At 42.3% G+C, this 20,312-nt stretch overlaps 1 protein-coding gene across 5 annotated transcripts in view; it reads right to left on the bottom strand.

Moving 5' to 3' along the window:
* Window positions 1-20,312, bottom strand: part of grm8a (glutamate receptor, metabotropic 8a) — a 254,862-nt gene that overhangs the window by 49,952 nt on the left and 184,598 nt on the right. For all 5 annotated transcript variants that reach the window (XM_030440168.1, XM_030440167.1, XM_030440171.1 and 2 more), the window contains exon 7: window positions 8,441-8,641. In XM_030440168.1, coding sequence (XP_030296028.1) covers window positions 8,441-8,641 — 201 coding nt within the window. The remainder of the gene's footprint in view (window positions 1-8,440; window positions 8,642-20,312) is intronic.

The raw sequence follows: 20,312 nt of genomic DNA, 5'->3' as shown, positions 1-20,312 counted from the left end.
GAAGGTTTCCCTGACCCAAGAAAGACATGCACCCTCGACTACCAATGCCTAATGTTTCACTACTTATTTTTCTATTTGCTTGTCTCCTCAGCTATCTTTCTCTTGAGCTGGATATTTCTCCCATTAAGTTTCTAAATAGTCTGTTTCTCTCAATCCACGTCTTTCTTTCTAAAGTCGTGCTCTATACAATATAAAAATCTGCCATCTCATTGTTTTCTCAGAGTTTCTTGCTTCAAGGTCATCCTGCCCCGGTGAAGCTTGATAAATTCCTGTCAGCACCACTTCTCTGTCTCTCTTCGATCTCTTCTCGTTCTTCTGATTATCATTTTATTCAGGTGGACACGTATCGCACGACTCCATTCCTTTTTCTTTTACTCCTGCTATGCCATGGCTTTCCTTGCCAAATGGCGAAAATGCCTACTACATGACTCTCGTTCATCTTTCTTTCATCTCTCACACAGCTTCTCCTGTTGTCTTTCCCCTTTTTCTCTCCTGCCAACTATGCTTTCGCCTTTTCCCCTGCCAGCTGTCCATCTTTCCTCCCCATCAACACCGCCTGATTCCCTCTCCCTCCCTACCGGCACCGTCAATCTCCTCTCCATATGTTCTCCCAGCAAGGTTATTACGCCCAGGTATAGACTCCTCACTCCCATAACCCCCCTTTTTGTCTCCTCCACTCCCTTTTCCTCTCTCCAAGATCATTAATGCCTGGTCAGGTTCATCATCTTCAGGCGACTCACTCCTCCGGTGGTCTCCCTCCCCTCTCTGAGGTCATTATGAGAGCTTGAGCTTCATCATCTCCCAGCTGGTAAGTCCTTCTGAATCCCACACTCTTCTCGCATCACCGCAGTCCCTCCCTCCTTCCCTCCCTCCCTCTCTTTTCCCCCGAGGTTGTTACAGCCAGGTATAGAGTTCATCATCTGAAAGTCAAGCTGCTCTAATTAGTGCACGTCGGCTCCCATGATGATGTCCATCTTGTCTCCCGGCTGGAGATATATAACCTGGCAGTGATAAGATCACAATTAGAGTTTTCACGCATGGCACACGCACAAACAAACACACACGCTTGTACAGAAGATAAAAGTAGGCGGCTGTCATTTGTTGGAGAGTCAAAAAAAGCCACATCCTTGGTTGAGCCATGTGGTCTTTCTCTCGCTGTATTAAAGACTATATTTAAGGATACTTGCAATGTAAATAAGCTTTTCTCCAGGGGTTATGTTGGAATATAGTATGTCTGGAGCGAGTGCAAAATGCATATTAGGTATAGTTTAGTATCTATCCATCAATTATCTGAAACTGCCTGTCCTCTGTAGGGTGGGAGATGATCCCAGCTGACACTGACATTGACAGGTCGCCAGTTCTTCACAGGGCTGATATAAAGAGACAGTCAAACATTTACACTCACATCGACACAGGAAATAGACCCTTTTTCCTGGCAGACATTTTGACTCGTCAGAACAGAAGAAAGCACAGGTGGAATTTGTGGCGTTAATGACGGCAATGACATTCCATTCAGGTGAGCCGGTTCCGGGGCAATGGTATTGTGCATGCTCACTCACCGACACGGCTCACCGGGACGTTTGATAGAGAGGAGCCATTGTTAGCGCTATTGATCACACCTGCGCTTTTTCTGCTTTGCTGGGTCAAAAAATATCCGCCGTCAGAGTGGTCCATTCAGAGCAACCAGTCGACCCAACCTTGATGTCTTTGGACTGTGGGAGGAAGACGGAACATCTGGAGGGGAGCCTGCACAGGAAAGATCAAACCCTGAACCCCTCTTCGGTCCTAACTGCTGAGCCACTGTGCTGCCCAAGGTCAGTATTTAACCATTCAGTGTGACAACTTGAAATTTATCACTGAGGTATCTGAGGATATGGGTGACTTTGCAAACAACTTGATGTATTATTGTTATATTATCATAAATCATTTATATTTTTAAACAGGGCTTTCAAAATCTGCCTATGTAGAATTGAATGGATTATGATTTATAATTCTTATAATTCTCCGATTATAAGAAAAATAATTCTTTAATTTAATAATTCTAGCTTCAAACTGTGTTCTGGTGACCTTACTTTCCACTGAGGACAGCTTGTTTATTCAGTTATGGCAAAAATAATTATATCTCAGTTTGTATTATTACCTCATTAATACTGTAAATATTAAAATACTAGGGTTGAATTTCTACATTTCTACACTACAAAGTGCCCCTTTACGCGTTAGACTTGAATGCAGCTTTAAGTGGCTGCAGGTGCCCACATGCTCTCACCATACAAAGCAACGTAGATTCTTCAGTCACCTCTCCCTGCAGACTCTCAGCATCATTTTTTATCACATGGATGTAGGGGAAAGCCTTCAGTGATCTACTTTTTTCATTTTGGACCCACGGTTAAGCCTGTGTGCCAGGGCTGAGCCCCAGACAACCATGGCTTAATTTAATCATGGTTATGTCTGTCCAAGACAACTACTCTGAGGGTTCCAAATTCAATAGCAAAGAAACCCCCCTAAAAAACAAAACTCATTTCAGAACAGAATTCACTCACCAACTGAACCTCTACTACATAAAAGAAAGTAGTACCCGATGGCTCCATACGCATTTTTAATTTTTTCTTCTTTAAGATCAACAACCATAATGAAACAATCGAGACATGAACAGGGACAGGATACAGCCAAAATCACTTCAGAAGTGAAAAGAAACCATGTTTCATACCACATGTTAAGATTCAAACTTCCAAAAATCTTCTATACTTTCATTTTGAGTAGACACATTATCATAAATACCTTCATCTCCATCCAGAAGAGGTTAAACAAACACTACTACATATTCATATACCACAATGTGAAACAATGAATATCCGTAGAGGAGGTTGTGTAACCTGCTGCTAAACTTCCAGTAAGAAATATGTGTTGGGTTTCACATATTTCTAAATATGAATTTGATAATGTCCTCAAAAACTAGAAGAGATTAGTAGGAAAAAAAATGAGAGGGCTGAAGACACACACTGTAGCCTTCAGTCAGTGAGTCAACACTTTAACAAAGGTAGGAATGATAGGACAGAGAAAGAAGCACAAGTCTGACAGAAAGCTAAAGAGAGAGGGAGAGAGGTGGTTTCATGAAGACAATAGAGAGAACCAGGAAGAAAAGAGAGGCGACAATTGAAGGACAGAGACGTGACGGAGAGAGACAGAAACTAGAAGAGGTTAGCACAGCAACAGCAGAGGAAAAGAAAGAGTCATGGCGCAAGAAACATTAGCAACAGCTGCGTTTGAAAAGCCACTCTGAGATGTACTTACAACCAACAAAGCCAGCAGAATGTGAATAGGCCAAATTAATCTGTGTGGGCGACCGCAACGTGTGTGTGTGTGTGTGTGTGTGTGTGTGTGTGTGTGTGTGCGTGTGTTGTTTCTGCAAGAACAAAAATCTGAATCCATTATACTGCATACAGGCAGACAACAGAGTTATTATTCTGGACAAGAAGTGAGCAAAGAGGAAAAGGACCTTCGAGCGAACAAACTCTATTTTAATCAACAAGAGTAACAAACACAAATCAAATTGCTTTGTTCACAGGTGTGTTGTTTATTATTTCAGTTTGACTTGCAGAACTTTGCACTTTAGTTACAGGGTTTCATTTTATTTCCTTTTTTTTCTCATTTTATACTTTTTGTGTTACTAAAAAACAATTTGAGATTAGTTTTAGCAAAGTTTAGAACAACTACAACAACTATAACATTTTGGGAGCATTTTGAGTTTATGGGTTAAGATGCACCAGTATACGCTTTAAAGGTGGGCGTTAAAGGTGCAATATGTAAGATTTGACCACCTGTTGTATATATACTCCAAACAATAAAAATACTTGCTTATATCCGCTAACTTTAGCTGACATTAGCTAGTAGGTTCAGTCAACTGAGCAGCTGGTGGACGGATTTACCGGCTGCCCTGACAGTGTTGGTTTTGTTTGCGTTTGGACTGTCACCTTCTGGGTACAAAGTGGATAGGGGCTAGCTGGTTAGCATGCTAAATTCTCTGCAACAAGTGCAAAGACATCTTCTGAATAACATCAGCTCTGTTATTTCTTCGCATTATCTTGATCATTTTTGGTAATTTTTTGATTTTTTAAGCTAGAAATTCTTACATATTACACCTTCAATAAAGCAGTCATGGATCAGAAGTCAGAGCCTCAGATCTTTTCATGTACCCTGATTGCTCTGCCCACTGCAGCATAACGTCACCGTCCTTTGACTGAAGCTCTTTCTCTCTTTAATAACAACACTAGATAGATAGGGGCAGCTCATATTCCCACACAGGCATGACTCCACTGAAGGACTTATCAAGATGATACTTACGTGACGATGCACACATTTAATAAGTAGAAGAAAGCAGCTGTAGCCTTGGAAGAATTTCCCATTCGCACGAAGTCTAGGTTTACTCATAATGGCCTTTGTTATTTGTGTGCATTAGCTTCTGCATTCTTTTTTCCGTGGATGAATGTGTGTGTTTGCCTGATAAGCCAATAAACTCACCGACAAATAAAAGCTGGATGGCACGATGTTGCTCCAGGGTTTGTTTCCTTATTGTTTGGCCTACTTACTCTGCAATGCACCAGCCTCTGTTTGTATGTGTGCCTCTGTGCGCAGTGTTTCTGGGGTTCAATTCAAATAGGTGAGTCTGAGGTAAGGTATCATTTTAGAAATTTACCACAAAAGATATGTATTTTCCTCTTCTGCAATGCACATACTTTCTGTCCAATTTTCTAACTATAAAAGGCACACATTGTATCGACGTCACAGAAAACCTGTCATGATCTTTACACATTGCCACCTTGGCAGAAAAATAAGAGGAGAAAAAGGCCTTACCGGAATGTCCTCATTAACTTTTTCAGAGTAGCAATTGAAAGCACTCAAAAAAAACCATCAAACTGGGAGCCCAGAGGAGAGTAAAAGACAACATCCACCCAAGCCTGGGGTCTGTTCACCTTCTGCCATCGGACAAAAGATACAGAAGTATCCACTGCCATGCCACCAGACTATAGAGCAGCTTCACTCGTCAGAGGCTGTGAGACTCCTGACCTCATCCTTAACCCTCCCTACTTAAATGCTACTTAATAGTCGAGTCTGTGTCTTATAAAGACAGTAAAAATGTCTTAAGAGGCCACCCTATTTATGAAGGATCCTATTTCCATGACCAATACATTAAATAGTCGTGGAAATACCAGTCTTGTTGGAAGGAATGTCCACCTGGAAATCCAACAGTTGAACACATCCTAATTAGTTTGTCGTCTCTTTCCTTGTCCCCTCACCTTCCTTTCCTTTTAACATTCTGCGTCATTGCCCTTCTCTTCACTTTTTTTAAGTTGAGTTGTCATGGTGCAGCTCCAACAGGGAACAAACCACTGCCCTAACAACTTTAAATTATCCCCTCCCTTTAGCTGTCCTGTTCTCTTATGCAGCAGCTACAAAGGTGAACTGGTATGGATCCAGAAAGAGCAGAGAGAAAAAGAAAGAATCCATACTCCAGCGACTTTAACTCATTCCCTCCTTTTAAGAGTAACAAACACGGGGAGTGATACAGAGCTGCCTCCATCTTCCCCAATCTTCTTCTTACGTGCTATCTATGTCATGTCGACCCCAAACAGATCGATGGCACAACTACTTTTAATTGGAAAACACAAATACACCCAGCCATTTTCACATTAACACACATAAAGCAGCCGACTTAAAAGCTTTAAATCTTGCAGGTGTCTGTCAATGTAAACAACCCAGATAAGAGTAACTACAACAAAGAGGCACCCAACAAACCCCATCATTCTTTGTCTGCCCCTCAGATAAATACAGCATTTTAAACATTTAAGGACAAGGAAATGGGCTGAAAAAGTACTTTAAGGTTTTGTAGAAACTTTGAAAGATAGATAGCTATCCCCCTTTTTACAATTTCCTGTAAATCTTCGAGGCAGAGCTCTGGAGTGAAAAATGAAAATGATGAAGGTATTAAAACCCCCCCACTGTTTTTCTGTTGCAAGCAAATGAACTCACAACAGAAGCCGAACTAGTTTTCGGGAGCTGGAAGAACAATAATTCAAGGGAAGCAACGGTAATGTGGACAGTAACGACTCCAGAAATCGAAGAGAAGCCATATGACTATGGGAAAAGACCCAGGAGGGACCCATCTGTGAACAGAAGATTCAGAAATAGTTCCACTATTCTGTATAGATGTTGGGATTTCCCAGATTTACTTAAGAACGGTGTTTGTATGACCAACTATCAGTGTATCGGAAAAACATTTCAGTAAGACAGGAGTCAAAGAAACATTGGAAATGCATATATTTTATCTAGTTGTACCTTTCTATCTTTTGTAACAATGTTAAAAGACTGTCCTGACAATTCTCCATGTTTTAGCAGATTGGATTGGCTTTATCTGAATGGACTGCCAACGTGATGCAGTCCTGTCTCCGGCTCATATATTCTTTGGCTATTCTCAGGAAATACTAAAAGGGAGTTGCGTGTGGGGAGTGAACTATCATTTATTCATACCTTAGTTATTTTGAGACTTTCAAGTCTTTGATCAGTAAATTATACATCTGTTGGCATTGGAAATTTGGGAATATGTGCTGCAGACAGATGGGTTGGCTACCGCTGACATTTTAACTGATACAGTACCAATACCATTACCCAGATTTTGGTACCGGTACCCAATGTACTTTCGTTTCAGTACTTTACCCCCTCTGTAATAACAAAAGTGTAATATCAGTTGTTAAATATAAGATGCCAAACTGGGTGTAATATTGGCATTTATTTGAAAGAGGAAGCTTTTCAAAGACCTTGAACTGGCATTTTACCCAACCTGGACAGCAGGACTAAAATGTAGGAACTGATGCACAGCACAGTATTTTACTATATGTATGTAAAAGAATTTGCCACTGTTGGACAGAGTAAAAAATCTGACATAATGTTTTGGTGTACTAACGAGTACGTTGGTAAGGAATATCAGACTAGGCAGTAGCTGAGTTTTGGCTAGCACTAGTAAAAACGCTAATATAATGTCAATTCAGACAGTGAAGCCCCGTTATCTCCAGCAACAACTTTTCCAACCAGTCAGTCAGTTACCTGAAAATGTCAATGAAGCTGTCGATGCCTCACTTAATGTTTCGCTGGTCATAAAGGGGTTTAACTCTCCAGTATAGAGCCCAGTGCTGGCTGCAGGCACGCCAACATCATCATCTGCGCTATGAGGTACCAAAATTAGGCACCATGTGATTCATTGTGAATTGGTACCCAGTAGCACAGATGTAATTCGGTTTGTACCTTTAAAAGTATCCCTAGATATTAAAAAAGATAAGCAGCGACTGCATTCCAAAAGAAAAACCAACAAAAAACAAATCAGGCCATTACTGAAGGTGATGCTTTCATCTGGAATTTTCTGTTGATCCCTCTGAAGGTGTCCTGGTCATAAAAGACATTTCAAATGGAAAAGGCCTGTTTGATAACTTCAACATCAAACTGTTATTCCTGTATCATTTTTCTTTTTAGTTCTGTCTAATCTATTTTTTCATGTTCTGCCATGGACATTTGCAGCACATTTCTGTGTCGGCCGACTTTCAGTAAGTGAGAAGAGTTCAGTGATTCATCGAGGTATAAAGTTTGTGACCTTGTGGTTATGGGATGATATCTCTGCCCTCTAGGCCAGCAATAAGAGAGAAACACACCAAAGCACGAACCCGCTGTTGCAGCATGAAAGAGCAATCAGTTACAGTATCCCACTCTCTAGCCCACATGTACTCCACACGATATTTGACAGAGCGGCACAGGAAATGAAAAAAGGCAGACGGCAAAGCAGGTAGAGTCGCAGCGGAGGAGGGGGGACGGATTAATGAGAGAATATTCAAACGAGGTGTCTGATATTATTTAGAAGGAAATGAGTAAATGTTTGTCTCCCACTTAAATTTGTCAGCGGTGGAGGAAGTCGTGGAAAGTGCGGAAATGAAAGATTGAGCACCGCAGGATCGAAACTGATAAGAGACCGAATCTGCATAGAGCGGACTATATGCAGATAATGTGTTTGGAGAAAAGCATCGAGCTTAGGTTGCTAATAAAGTTGAACACGCTACATGCAACACACGTTTTTTTTATGATAAGGATGAGACAAATTAGACGAGGAGCTGGGCTTAGCATTGTTAAAATTTGAGCTGTATTAGTCGAGTCAGAGCGGATAAACGCTGTGGGATTACCACACAGCGGCTAAGCATTGAAAGGCTCAGTTTTTTTTTTAAAACAGCCTAATTGTTCACCATGCTTCTTCTTTACATTAGTCTGGAACAACTGATCTCTGCTGCAAGACACTGGAAAGAAGGGGAAAAAAAATCTAACTGTATTTTGCGGATACGTTAGCTGTGTGTGAAATAAACTGTCAGTATCTATTCACCACGTATTTGCCTTTTATATGACTCACCATTGAAGTTGACAGCGCGGATGTGGCTGAGCAGCTCTTTGCCGTCGATGTTGGCCATGCGCGGGCAGAGGCCCGGGTACCCGTAGCAGAGCTCCCGGTGCATGCGGTGCAGGGCGTGGGCCATGGCGTACACGGCATCCATCACGAACTGAACCTTGCCTTCTTGCTCGTAGCTGGAGTCCCGACCAACTTTTTCTAAACCTGAGAGAGGAGGAAGAAGGGAAAGAAATTAATGACATCAAACAAAGACAGGACACGTCAGACTGCTTCTGTAGGAGCAATCTGGAATTCAAGGCATAGGGTAAGGACGGTAGGTTTGACACAAAAAGTCCAGGGTTGGGGTTAGTGTCCCGAAATTACTCTCATTTTGTTTAGAATTTTTGGTATTCCAGACACTTTTCCCACCAGCATTGAGAGAAGCAAAATCCTGTCTTTTCTTTCTCGGAGTTTGTCTATAGAAGCATCCTAACTGAACAATATCCTACATTGAAAACCCTAAATTAGGATGGCATGGCCTAGGCCTTGTGCTGAATTCAAAATAGCTGCCAATAATGTCATCACCAACGTTCGATCTGTGAGTCAGGGGCAGTGACGATGAGAAACACTCAAAATACTATCACTGAATGGCAGCTCAAACCATAACCGTTGGAGACGCTACCAAGGATGTTAACCTGTTATCTTTGAACTCCGTGGGTCGTGTATTAATAGGCATACGGTATATCCTGTCCTCCGTGATGTGATTGATGCCTCTGATTCACTGGGCCAAAAAACTGAACACCAGTCTTTTCCTCTCCATTACAGCAAGCTAGCTAGCCAGTGACCGGCGCAATGAAACAGCCGTCAAGGATACAGGCATGACAGGACAAGTGCTGACTGAAGGATCCAGTTTTGAGTTCTAGTTAAGACAGCCATGTTTAAGAATTGCCTCTTTAGCCTAGTCGGAATATTTTGACTACCGTTGAGACTTAGGACAGAACAAGCAGTCAGGAACTTTTCCGCAACTAGACCCCGAATATAGGGAGCAATGACAGAAAAATAAAATGTGTGTAATAGAGAGGAAAGCTACATAAGATAACAGACCCAAGCAGAAGGCAGTATGTAGACCTTGGCTGAGGAAGAGGAGAAAAGAAAAAGAGATGAATGGAAGCCACCAGCTAAATAGTAAATCTAAAAATTGGGGTGAAAGAGAGGGAGAAAGAGGGATGACAGAACAGAAAAAGAACTTGTGCGAGACACGCTGACCATCAGACAGGTAGCAGAGCACCCAGGGCACTCAGCCTGACAATGACAAATAAGTCCTCTCAGCCCATTCTCGCCCTGGTAGCGAAGTTACAGAGAAAAGAACAACATGCTTCTTCTTTACATCTTCTGAACCACTGATAATGGCATTTTCTTGTCTGAGGGAAAGGCAAGAAAGTGTTTCGAGACGACAAAATAAAAACTCTGTCCTCTTTCTGAACCTCGTCACTGGGGCCTAATGTTGAGTTCTTCTCTACAGTCACACGTTTGACCAAAGCGACTCATATTGTGTTAGTTGTTCAAGTACTTAGATGTGCACCATCGCACTTCTCTTATGTTTCTGTCCCTCCTTTAAAGCTACGTGGCTTATCTCATGACTGCAGCCTAATTAATAACCGCAGAGCTGTGTTTAAGCTCATCAATTGGCGATGAAACGAATGCATATTTACTGCCAGCCTTCATGCTAGTGAGCATGCTCCGAGCACACGTATGCATGTGTTCACACAAGCCGACACACTTCTCTTACACGTACGGTACACGCACACAGAGGCGCACGCGCACACACACGTACACACACACGTACACAAATTTCAAATACCATCCTCGTTGCAATTCATTGGGAGGGTTTTATGTAACGGCTCATTAGCATAATGAGCTAATGCAAGAGAGAGCAGAGGGGAAATAAGAAGTCCTTGGTGTGTTATGAAGGAAATCAGTAATTGATGATGACGGTCTTTTGCTCTGTTTTTCATCAAAAGTTCAAGGAGTGAGGACGACTATGGGAAATACAAACACTGTAAATTCATCATCTTTCTTTTTATCTCCCCGTCCTTCCGTAACTCTCGTCGCTCTATGACATACTTTTTTGTTGTTGCCGCCCCTCTGTGTTCTCTCCCCATCTCGTATTTCTGCCTTATTTTCTGTCTCTCCTCCTCCCTCTTACCTCCCGTATTCCCCCATTCGCTCGCCCCCTCCCCGCCGCCTGTCTCTCGGCTTTATTCACCCATTTCTTACAAGTAGCAAGTCACCTTCAGGCAACGCAAACCGAATCAAAACCCTGTCTGGGCTTGAGTTGAATTAACAAGACCAGAGACCCCTCAATCAATATGAGAATCCATAAGGAATTAATGGGGTCCTGAGAATGAAATCCAATCCACAGTTATAGCAGGCTGTTGGGTGTTTTGTATGCATGTCTGTATTTATGTGTTTGTTGTCGGTGGCGGTGGTGTGTGCACTAGTGTGTGCTGGCAACAGTAGGAAGTTAGTTGGCATTGTCTCGGTGCCACGTGGTCCATCCGAGTAGTTGATCACCATGCCGGAGTAATAATGGAGCTCATCTCCTCTCAATCCCTGGATAACAGAGCAGTTCAGTACCTTCAAGTGTGTGTGTGTGTGTGTCTTTATGTCTGTCTGTTTGTGTGTGTGTGTGTGTGTGTGTGTGTGTGTGTGTGTGTGTGCACAAAGACAGAAAAGACACAGAGACAAATAGTGTGTGTGTATGTGTGACGCAGGAGGAAAGTACTGCTCCATCTCTTCTAAATGGTGAACATGTATTCAGCCTCACACACTCCCATTACCGTCTCTGGTTGTCGGATGCAACATCCTGTAAACTGGTATCTTGTTTTTTTTGTTTTTTTTTCTCTGTCTCTTGTGCTTTGCTCCTGCTCCAGGGGGTAGCACAGCACTTTCTACTGCTGCCCTGTTTCCTCATTCCTTTTTTGCACATTCTCCCTCAATATGTTGCCCAGTGAAGCCACAGTCCTTTGGGTCGTGAAGACTGTGGCAAAAGTTTGATAAAAATGCCCCTTGGTAGAGAAGTATTAATATAGTAGGGTGCAATATGTAAGAATTGGCCAGCTGTCAAGTTCATACTCAAAAACAAACGGGGCAGAATATCACCTGTGTAGTCGCCAACTGTATCTGCCGTTAGCTCACTTAGCCGTGCGGCTAGCAGACCGGTGTGACAGTTTAAATGGCGTTTATTTTAACTGGCGAGGGTTCCAGATGTGCTGGAGGTGTGGTTTGAGAATCCCGTCTGGAGAGGTGTCCTCGGCCATGTCCGCTAACCGGGAAAAACATACCGATCGCCCTGCTCATCGATCCAAGTCATGTATATGTGTATTCGTTTTGACGTGGCTTGAACACTTCTATTCCACACGGAGATGCCGAGGTCTGCGACCTGCAGACCACTGTTAGACGAGCGCTACAGAGCACACAATGACAGTGTAGGTGACTGTGACGATGCCTGTCCGAAAAAACGCAACTGTCTATAAATCGTCCAAAAGTGCGTGTTGTCGGTTTCATATCTTTGTCGTGAATAGCTGTACTCACAAACAACTCATGGGTGGAACAGTATGAGGCATTTGTTCACGCCGAGCGGCTCGAGAGCAGTGTGGAGACGCTGTTAGCTGTTGGCTGTGGGGTTGAGTGCGCAGCGTCCAGGTTAACTTGTGACACCTGTTACCATCGAGTATTTCTTTCATTCTGCGCTGCGTTCAAATGGTTACTGAATGAAAGCCACCATTCCCAGCCGCATACATAGTTATTAAGCCAAAGTCAAGTCGATGTGAAACCTGTATAATGTCATACAGCCTGCTCGTTAAAGAGTCTACAGAGTACGTTGACATCCAGCCCGAACTCAGTGTGACGTCAGTCAGCTGTGGCAAAGCGAGAGACGCCCAGATCAACCTGTGACACACACACCTGTACCGACCGTCGACCGTGTTTCATAGGAAAGCCCAGACATGTATCTCATTCTTCTCAAGGTATAACGACGGATATTGTTAACCTGATTGTCGCAGTGATGTTGGAGGGATCCAATCACTTCCCCTCAAACGGAACTGACACACTTAGAACTGTCAACTTGGGCAATAGGCAACACGTGTCCGGGGATAAACAGCCTTGCAGTTTATAATATGGCAGGGGTTTGGCATAGTTAACATTGTTGATGCTAGCTGACGTTAATGTTCCCTTTCTAGCTCAGTAGATGTGTGTGTATATATATATATATATATATATATATATATATATATATATATATATATATATATATATATATATTTATTTTATTTTATTTTTTTTACATAAAATGGCATCACTATGACCTTAAAAACACTCAAGTGAAGAACAAGTAGGTTAAAAAAAGGATACTTGAGTAAAGGTACTTAGTTACTTCCACCACAAGAATGCATACAGGAAAAACTGACTGCCTAACTCTGCTGAGACAGAAAAAGCTAGACAACTTTTTGCTCATGGGAGTTGGCCAGCATGCTGGTCTGTGTATCACAACCTTTAAATTTGACATTTCATTAGTAAAAAAAACAGCTGCACAAATGACAGTAACCTTTATTTATCCAGAGGAGGTATGCACCTACAGCCAACAACCTGCTCTGTATTTGTAATTGCGCACATTCACACCTCAGTGGTTGCTGAGAGAGGGAGAGCTTTTCTCATTAGCTTCTGGAATTCTGGCCACGAGCCCGGTTTCACACGCTCACGGCCAAATCTATATTTAACTGTCTTTATTTCCTACCAGTAGAATGAAGAGTGCATGCGGTGTAAAAGTACCTGTTTTTTTTTTCAAGTCTACATGAATCTCTCTTTTTTGATTCAGTTTTTGACGTATTGTGCTGCTGTTTCCCCCCAACCCCCTAAAAACGTAATGGTGTCAGGCTATTACGCTATGTCAAACAATACTACTGAGGCCTAAAAGTTTTTTAAGGGATTTAAAAGTCTTACCGTGCTCTGAGGTTACTCTGGTAACAGCCTCAGTAATGTGATTGATGCTACTTAGCCCGAGATAAAAACCCTTTGGGCAGCAGGGTGATGGGAATACTATATCAGACCAACCGATGCGTGTTGTGGAAAGAAAAAAAAACAATAGAGAAGTGCAGCAAGGTGAAGCTAATGTAGCTAACTGACTGGCTAACTGCCTTGATGGAATCCAATTTGTGGTCAATCGACTGCTCTTGCCATGGATCTCGGTTGAACCACCCGTCCGCTACAAAGAATGCAGATTTTACATTTAACGAGTTTATGGAAGTTGACACTCGGGTGAGTTTAAAGCTCTTAAATCTATGCACAGCAGTAACTTAAATGGTACAAATCTACCATTTAAGTTATAGGCTGAAATAATTGAATTGTTCTCTGCGGGGATTAAAGTATTTAAACATTTGTGCTTGTCTCTTATCCTTCTTAATGCGGATTGACTTCTCTGAAAGCAGGATAATGGAGAAATGGAATGTCCTCTAATGAATGACCTTCAGTCTCAATTACATGTCCTGAAATTGGAGATTGAATCTTGTGCCTCCGAATTCATAGAGGACTGATCCAATATGGTTTAATCTAGTTCGTTCGTTTTCTTCCGCTTTATCCATGCGGGTCGCGGGTGATGTTACCGCTTTTATACCACCTTTTTCAAGGTGGAGCGGGGATACTGGGGCCAAATCCAGTGGCTCTATGGGCGAAGGCCAGGGTACTCCCTGGATGAGACGCCAGCTCATCGCAGGGCCCTTACTGATGGCAGTGGCTGCCACGAAGGTGCCAACTGCACATCAGGAGCAGTGTTGGGGTTCAGCATCTTGCTCAAGGATGCTTCGGCTTGTAGCTCAGTCCCGCCCAGGGGAGCCAGGGATTTGAACCAGTGACCTTCCGGTCACTAGTCCTCAGCTCTACCCACTGAGCCACAGCCGCCCCGGTTTAATCTAGTTTTGTAGCTAAATAAACAATCTGAATGTTGTTCACAGAGAAACAATACTAGTCCCATCTCTAGCAATAAGATGCTTGACGCTTACCCTCTACCGGTTGCAGCAGAGTCACAAGAGTTGTGGGGTTTAATCCCTCAATGGTGTTCTTTCAAGTTTAAATTCGCATTTCTACTCAGACTTCGGCTGTACAACTTTTTTGTGTGATTTCTTGTTCTGTTTGTATCATATATTCCTGTATTTAAAGAGAACTTAAAAGAAACCTAAAGATCTTCTCACCATTTCCGTGGCAATCTTGGTATTATCACAATGCCATTAGCCGTTTATGTGATGGAGATAGAAAGGCATGTAGACTCACAATTCATTCACAACTTCGAACTATCGGTCATGTCACAGAATACAAAAAGCTTCCTTACCTGACCACCAGTGGTGCTTCTCAGACAGACACAACATTAGCAAACCCCTGCTGCAACCCTAGAGGAGCGGTACCAAGTGCAGTAACTTCACTGCTGGACTTCAGTTAAGTTTTGGGTGTTATATGCCATCGAAGAGGGGAATGCAACATTGAAATACGTCCAAATGCGGTCTTTCTTGCGGTATGGAGGGGTAGGAATAAGTGGTAGGGGCAAGGGGGCAATGTCACCAAGCAGATGTTAAATATGCTTTACACACAACATGCATTAAATAGTACAACGCTTAGTGTATGTGAAAATAAGACATATGGCAGTGTTTGTGGAAACATTTGTGTTTGGATTTGAACGCCCTCGGTGTGCTCAGACAATTAAAAGTGAAATCTGTAACGATACATTTTACACCTTTTGCACTGTAACAGTTGTTTTGCCAGGAGTTGGATTGCCTTTGGGAGTCTTTACCTCCCGATATGAAAGCTCACACAGGGAAGCCAATTGACTTTATGTCCTTATGGCCATATGGCTTATTGTAACACCACAGCACATAGCCTACACACAGATTAGTCCAACCTATGCGCACCCTCATCATCCACACTGGCTGATTATGTGCATCATCTGCTGCATTGCTTCCAGTGTATCACAGCACAGCGCCGAATGTAGTTAAAGGATGCAATCTCAAAAACTAGTTAGATGATAATACAGCCCGCTGAAACGTCTCTATACAGGCCAAATAATCAACAGGCTGCCTTAATATCCTAACATAATTACGAACCTAATTATTCTTATAGTCAGTAAATAGAGCTAAACAGGAAATAAATGAGTGTAAATGTACCGTCAGCACTGAAGTGGTGCTTTACCAAAAATCCATCTTTGTAGCATCAAACACATGCCAAGGCTGCAGAGGAGGCTGCTAAAGGTCTGTGGCTCTATCCTTAAAGGGAAACTCCACAAATGTTACACGTTAATGGACGTTACAGGTCTCGGCGAGTACTAATGCATATATGAAAAAAGCAGCGTAAAGCATTTTGTGGCTCCAGAGGAAGCTGCGTGTCATCTGTTAAATCCAGTGATGCAGTAGTACTCCCGCAGACCTGTAAACACACTTCAGTGTGTAAAAGTGGTGGAGTTACCCTCTAATGTGAAGCAGAGTGAAGAGAAAAAAAAATATTTAAACATCCATAGAACTATTTCTGCAGCAAGATCCACTTCTTCACCCTCCAATATATGCTCGTTAGCCATTTTCACCTGACTACAGCTAAACAGGCTGCTTCCACCTGCAGCTTTGTAGCGCTTGCAGTTATCTGTGCACCAGTGAAGTAGCTGTTCAAGACAAGAAGTGGCAGAACATTTTATCGTGTTATCGTTTTTATCGCAACATTTACAAACAAAATCGTATTGAAAATATTGTATGAATCCTGAAATGAAAGCCATTAATGTGTTTTGTGAGGTCATTGTGACATGACCTTTGACGTTTGGCCACCAAATCCTAATCCATTCCTCCTTGAGTTACAGTGCTCATGTGTACCAAATCTTAAGAAATTTCCTCAGTGTGCTTCTGAGTGTTCACAAGAATGGGGAAAAAGAGCTGAGTGGATGAGAGAAAAGTTGATGACTCTGCAAGTCTTACTTTCATTTGACTGTGATTGAGTTCATACAATACATTTAGTTTTTTTGTGCGTGTCTACGAAGAAATATTGCCTACTCCATTTCTCTATATGTTACCTATTGTAATAGCCTGCAATATTTCTATTTTCTGGTGTAACCGCTGCTGCCAAGCTGATATTTGAAAACTTTTCAACATCCTGCCGCAGAGAGAAAAGGGGACATCAGTTCACAGTGCTTTCTTAATGCCACGCTCACGGGGGCCGCAGGGTGCTGTACTTTCAGCACACAACTTAAAAAGATGCACCAGAAGCGGGATGTCCAATTAAGGGAAACTTCAAATTAAACTATAACACTGTAAGTATCGCCCTGTAGAGAGTACAGCTGCTTTCCAAACGGCCTCAGAGTCAGGATGTCAGCAGGGGAGTATTGATAGAGGGGTTTGTCCCGACCTTTTAAAACTGACCCATAAAAACGAGAATACTGATTGCAGTCATTATTTTGTAACCAGATTTGTGACCTTGTGACACCGAGCGTGTGTTTCCGAACAAGCCGGCGAATATTTCCTCGGGCATCTGCACATCCATTCGAAGAAAAATGAAATGAACGATAGAAGAGTTTGTATTCAGAGCCGTAGATCACGGGATAATGAGGATCTCTCTGCTGTTCTTACGAGATGTGAAATGACACGATGCATCATTAATCAGCATATCGCAAGACAATGCAATCCGTGCCCTGAGACAGTTAAACGACTGGTGCAGTCATGAGTTGTGCTAACTGGGAAAAACACTACTCTCTCTGTTTCCTGGGATTGCGTCAGGTGTTGTAACCCAGAGCGAGGGGTGTGTGTTAGTGTGTGTTGGTGTGTGTGAGGAGTACAATACAATGCAGCTTTTATTGGATCTGTCTGGTCCATTGTCTGCAGCCAGTAACAGCCTGTCAAATCAATGAAGTGGCCCGCAAAACGATTCATTTCATCTCTCTGCGCATGAAAAGGTGCAAAATAAAGACATTTTTGAGCCTTTAACACACGAGGCATGCTGTACAGTATTGGTTTTTATGTGTGTGAAAGAAGTGGAGGAGATACTATAAACGGGGATACGTGCTGAGATGGAGGTGAAGGCACAGAGATGCTCAGAGATGGACTGACAGAATGTTTGTTCGTTAATATGCACCCTGTCTGTCTTGTGCGCATTACGCTTTATTCCGTTTTTCCAGCCAGCAGCTGTTAAATTAAATTCAGCCTTTTTCTGCTCTGTGTTAATGACATCGGAGGCCACAGGCAGCTCGGGTTGGTTGGCTGCTCGGTTAGAGGGAAAAAAAAAAGACTTGAAAAACTCTGAGAGGCAGAAGCGGAGATGAAAAGTGACTTTCATGTCTCATAAAAGATCTGCTAACCCAAAAAAAAAAAAAAAAAACACACGAGGACGCAATCATCTCCATATCTGCCTCCGAGTCATTTTCATATAGTCTTTTTTTTTTTGGTTGATTATTTGTTCTCGGTGCGCGGGCATGTGAGGCCGGGGCACTGTGATCTGTTTCCAGATCTGTTTAACAGCAGGCACTCATCTTGGTTCTGCGTTAATAAGAAGCCACAGGCACGGCATACACTCCCGTTCAGAAAGTTACTTCGTGATGAAAGTTTTCTTTGAAATTGAGATGATCCGCCATTTGCAGATCGCGACACCTGCTGATAGTGTATGGTTGAAGAGGATTTACACTTGAAAGTCCTTAGACGACAAAAGATAACAGTTTTGCAGTCGGGACCCAGCACTTTAAGAACATCTTTGAAGATGGAAATCACGGTGGTAACTCTCATCATTACCATTATTCAAACTCGATATCGCATTGTGAAACGGACCTCTTCGAGTGCCTCTTTAACTGCGCGAGGTACCATTTAAATCGTCTAACCTGACACTTCAACATCAACGCAGAGGTGGTGGCGGTGCTGTGACTCACACCGGCAGAAACATGAGGATTAGTGGAGATAACAGCAACTTAAATATAACCTCAAGAGTAGACGTGAGGAGCTGAAAGTTAAACACAGAAAGACCGGTGAATTCTTAAGTGACCTCCTGAAGAATTCATGGAACAAAACTGGTTATTCTTAGTCATTATTTGCCTATGAGGCACAGCATGCTGGGTGCTGAGTTGATGGATTTTAGGGACTGTTGGTGGAACAGATGTAAGACGATGGAAGAAATGCATCATCTTTAAATTGAAACAAAAGGCCGCTGAGGAGGAATTCTTCTTTTTGCTATAAACAAACTGTCAGTTGTGTTCATGTATGAGTTTCTTCAAGGATAAAACGCATCACTTTCTGCACATGTATCAATCTAAAGATGACTTCTAAAATTGTACGTACCTATTTTCAAATATTCCTCCAGTCACTGGTTCGGGCCTGTGTTGTATGAAAGTATGTTTTCTCAAGTCTTTGTTGTGGGAGTTCTTCAAAGGTGTTCGAAACTTGAATGCACCGACATCCAAAGCTCCTGCTCATGCTTGTGTTAGCACACAACAACAGTGGTACTTTGATAAATATGATGTGAACAAAATGTTCACTGCCTCAAAGTTCTAAGTCCGTGCAGGTTGCTTTTTCAACCACAAGTGAAAGAACTTTTCATCACCTATCAGTTACTTCCCATTGTCTGTCACTCTGAATTTAAAGCAACATTATGGATCCTTTTTACCTTAAATAACAGCTTCTTAATCATTTTGATGCTACAGTGTCTCGTAATAGGGCGCATGGGGTCTCTATCACTTGTTTCTTATTTCTTGTGACTTCTGTGAGCGGGTAGGATCACAGCGTTACATACATGTTTACTTTCACATGCACATTTTCATGACATAACACTGTTATGACGTGAAAATTTATTTTTGTAGTTAGCACCTGACAAATCGTTACAGACCTGGGATTTCAAAAATTCAAATAACAGTGTTTCACGATTGAAAACTGTCCTTCCTACTTCAGCCATCGTGACGTTGAAGTTAAAGAACTTAAAGCCAGCCCCCATATATCTCCTGCTTCATTTTGCAGGGCGGCTCAAAGACCACTAAAATATGTCCCTCGCTGCCTCACTGTGTCTAATACAAACACAAACCAATACATCGAAGCGATGAGGTGAGGCTAATGCAGCGGCGCTGACTGGCTAAGTGCCTTGATGGATGCCTTCATGGACCAGCGTGTGCTAGCCAGGTTTTTTAGGCTGGGAGTGATTGATGGCATCACGGCTGACAGACAGACTAATGATTTGGACAAGCTCCTTAATTAAACATCAATTAGGAACACACATTCAATTCCCTCCTTCTCCCCTCCCATCGCTGAAAAAAAAGGCTTTTCTCTTTTTCTTTTTCTTTTTTTCCTCTGTTCTGTCAGGCAGGCTCACATACGTATACACAGATATTTATTTCCCCCCGTTCAAGATGCTGATGAGATGAATATGGGAATAATTAAGTGAGGAAATGTATTTATAAAGCTTGGATAATGCAAACTCAATTCAGATGGTGGGGAATAGATTTACATAAAGGTTGCTTAATTAGCTCTTCTCTCATTTATCAAACATGTCTGAGAGACATCAGGGAGATGACGGGATAGGGAAAAAGCTGCCCACACACACATCACAACTCAGACATTTATAAATCACTGTCGTGACAAATCCAACATATGCAGCTATTTTGCTTGAATCTGTTTTTTGTTTATGTGTGATAACATAAGGCAAAGGAAAAGCAATACACCCGCCCACAAAAACCCACACATACACATACACACTCACAGAGTGCAGAGTTTGCTTGTTATAACTATACTTGTCTGGCTCGGGGCTAGCTTCAGGGCTAATCTGCCAAGACAGAAATGAATAATCAATAGAATAGAATAGGAAATGAGCATCAGACACAGATTTGGCTCTACATGATTTGACA

Source organism: Sparus aurata, chromosome 14 (genome assembly GCF_900880675.1).
Source record: "Sparus aurata chromosome 14, fSpaAur1.1, whole genome shotgun sequence".
In the NCBI taxonomy this organism is placed as follows: domain Eukaryota; kingdom Metazoa; phylum Chordata; class Actinopteri; order Spariformes; family Sparidae; genus Sparus; species Sparus aurata.
The sequence above is the reverse complement of the archived record's forward strand: the minus strand, read 5'-3'. Positions and strand labels throughout refer to the sequence as shown.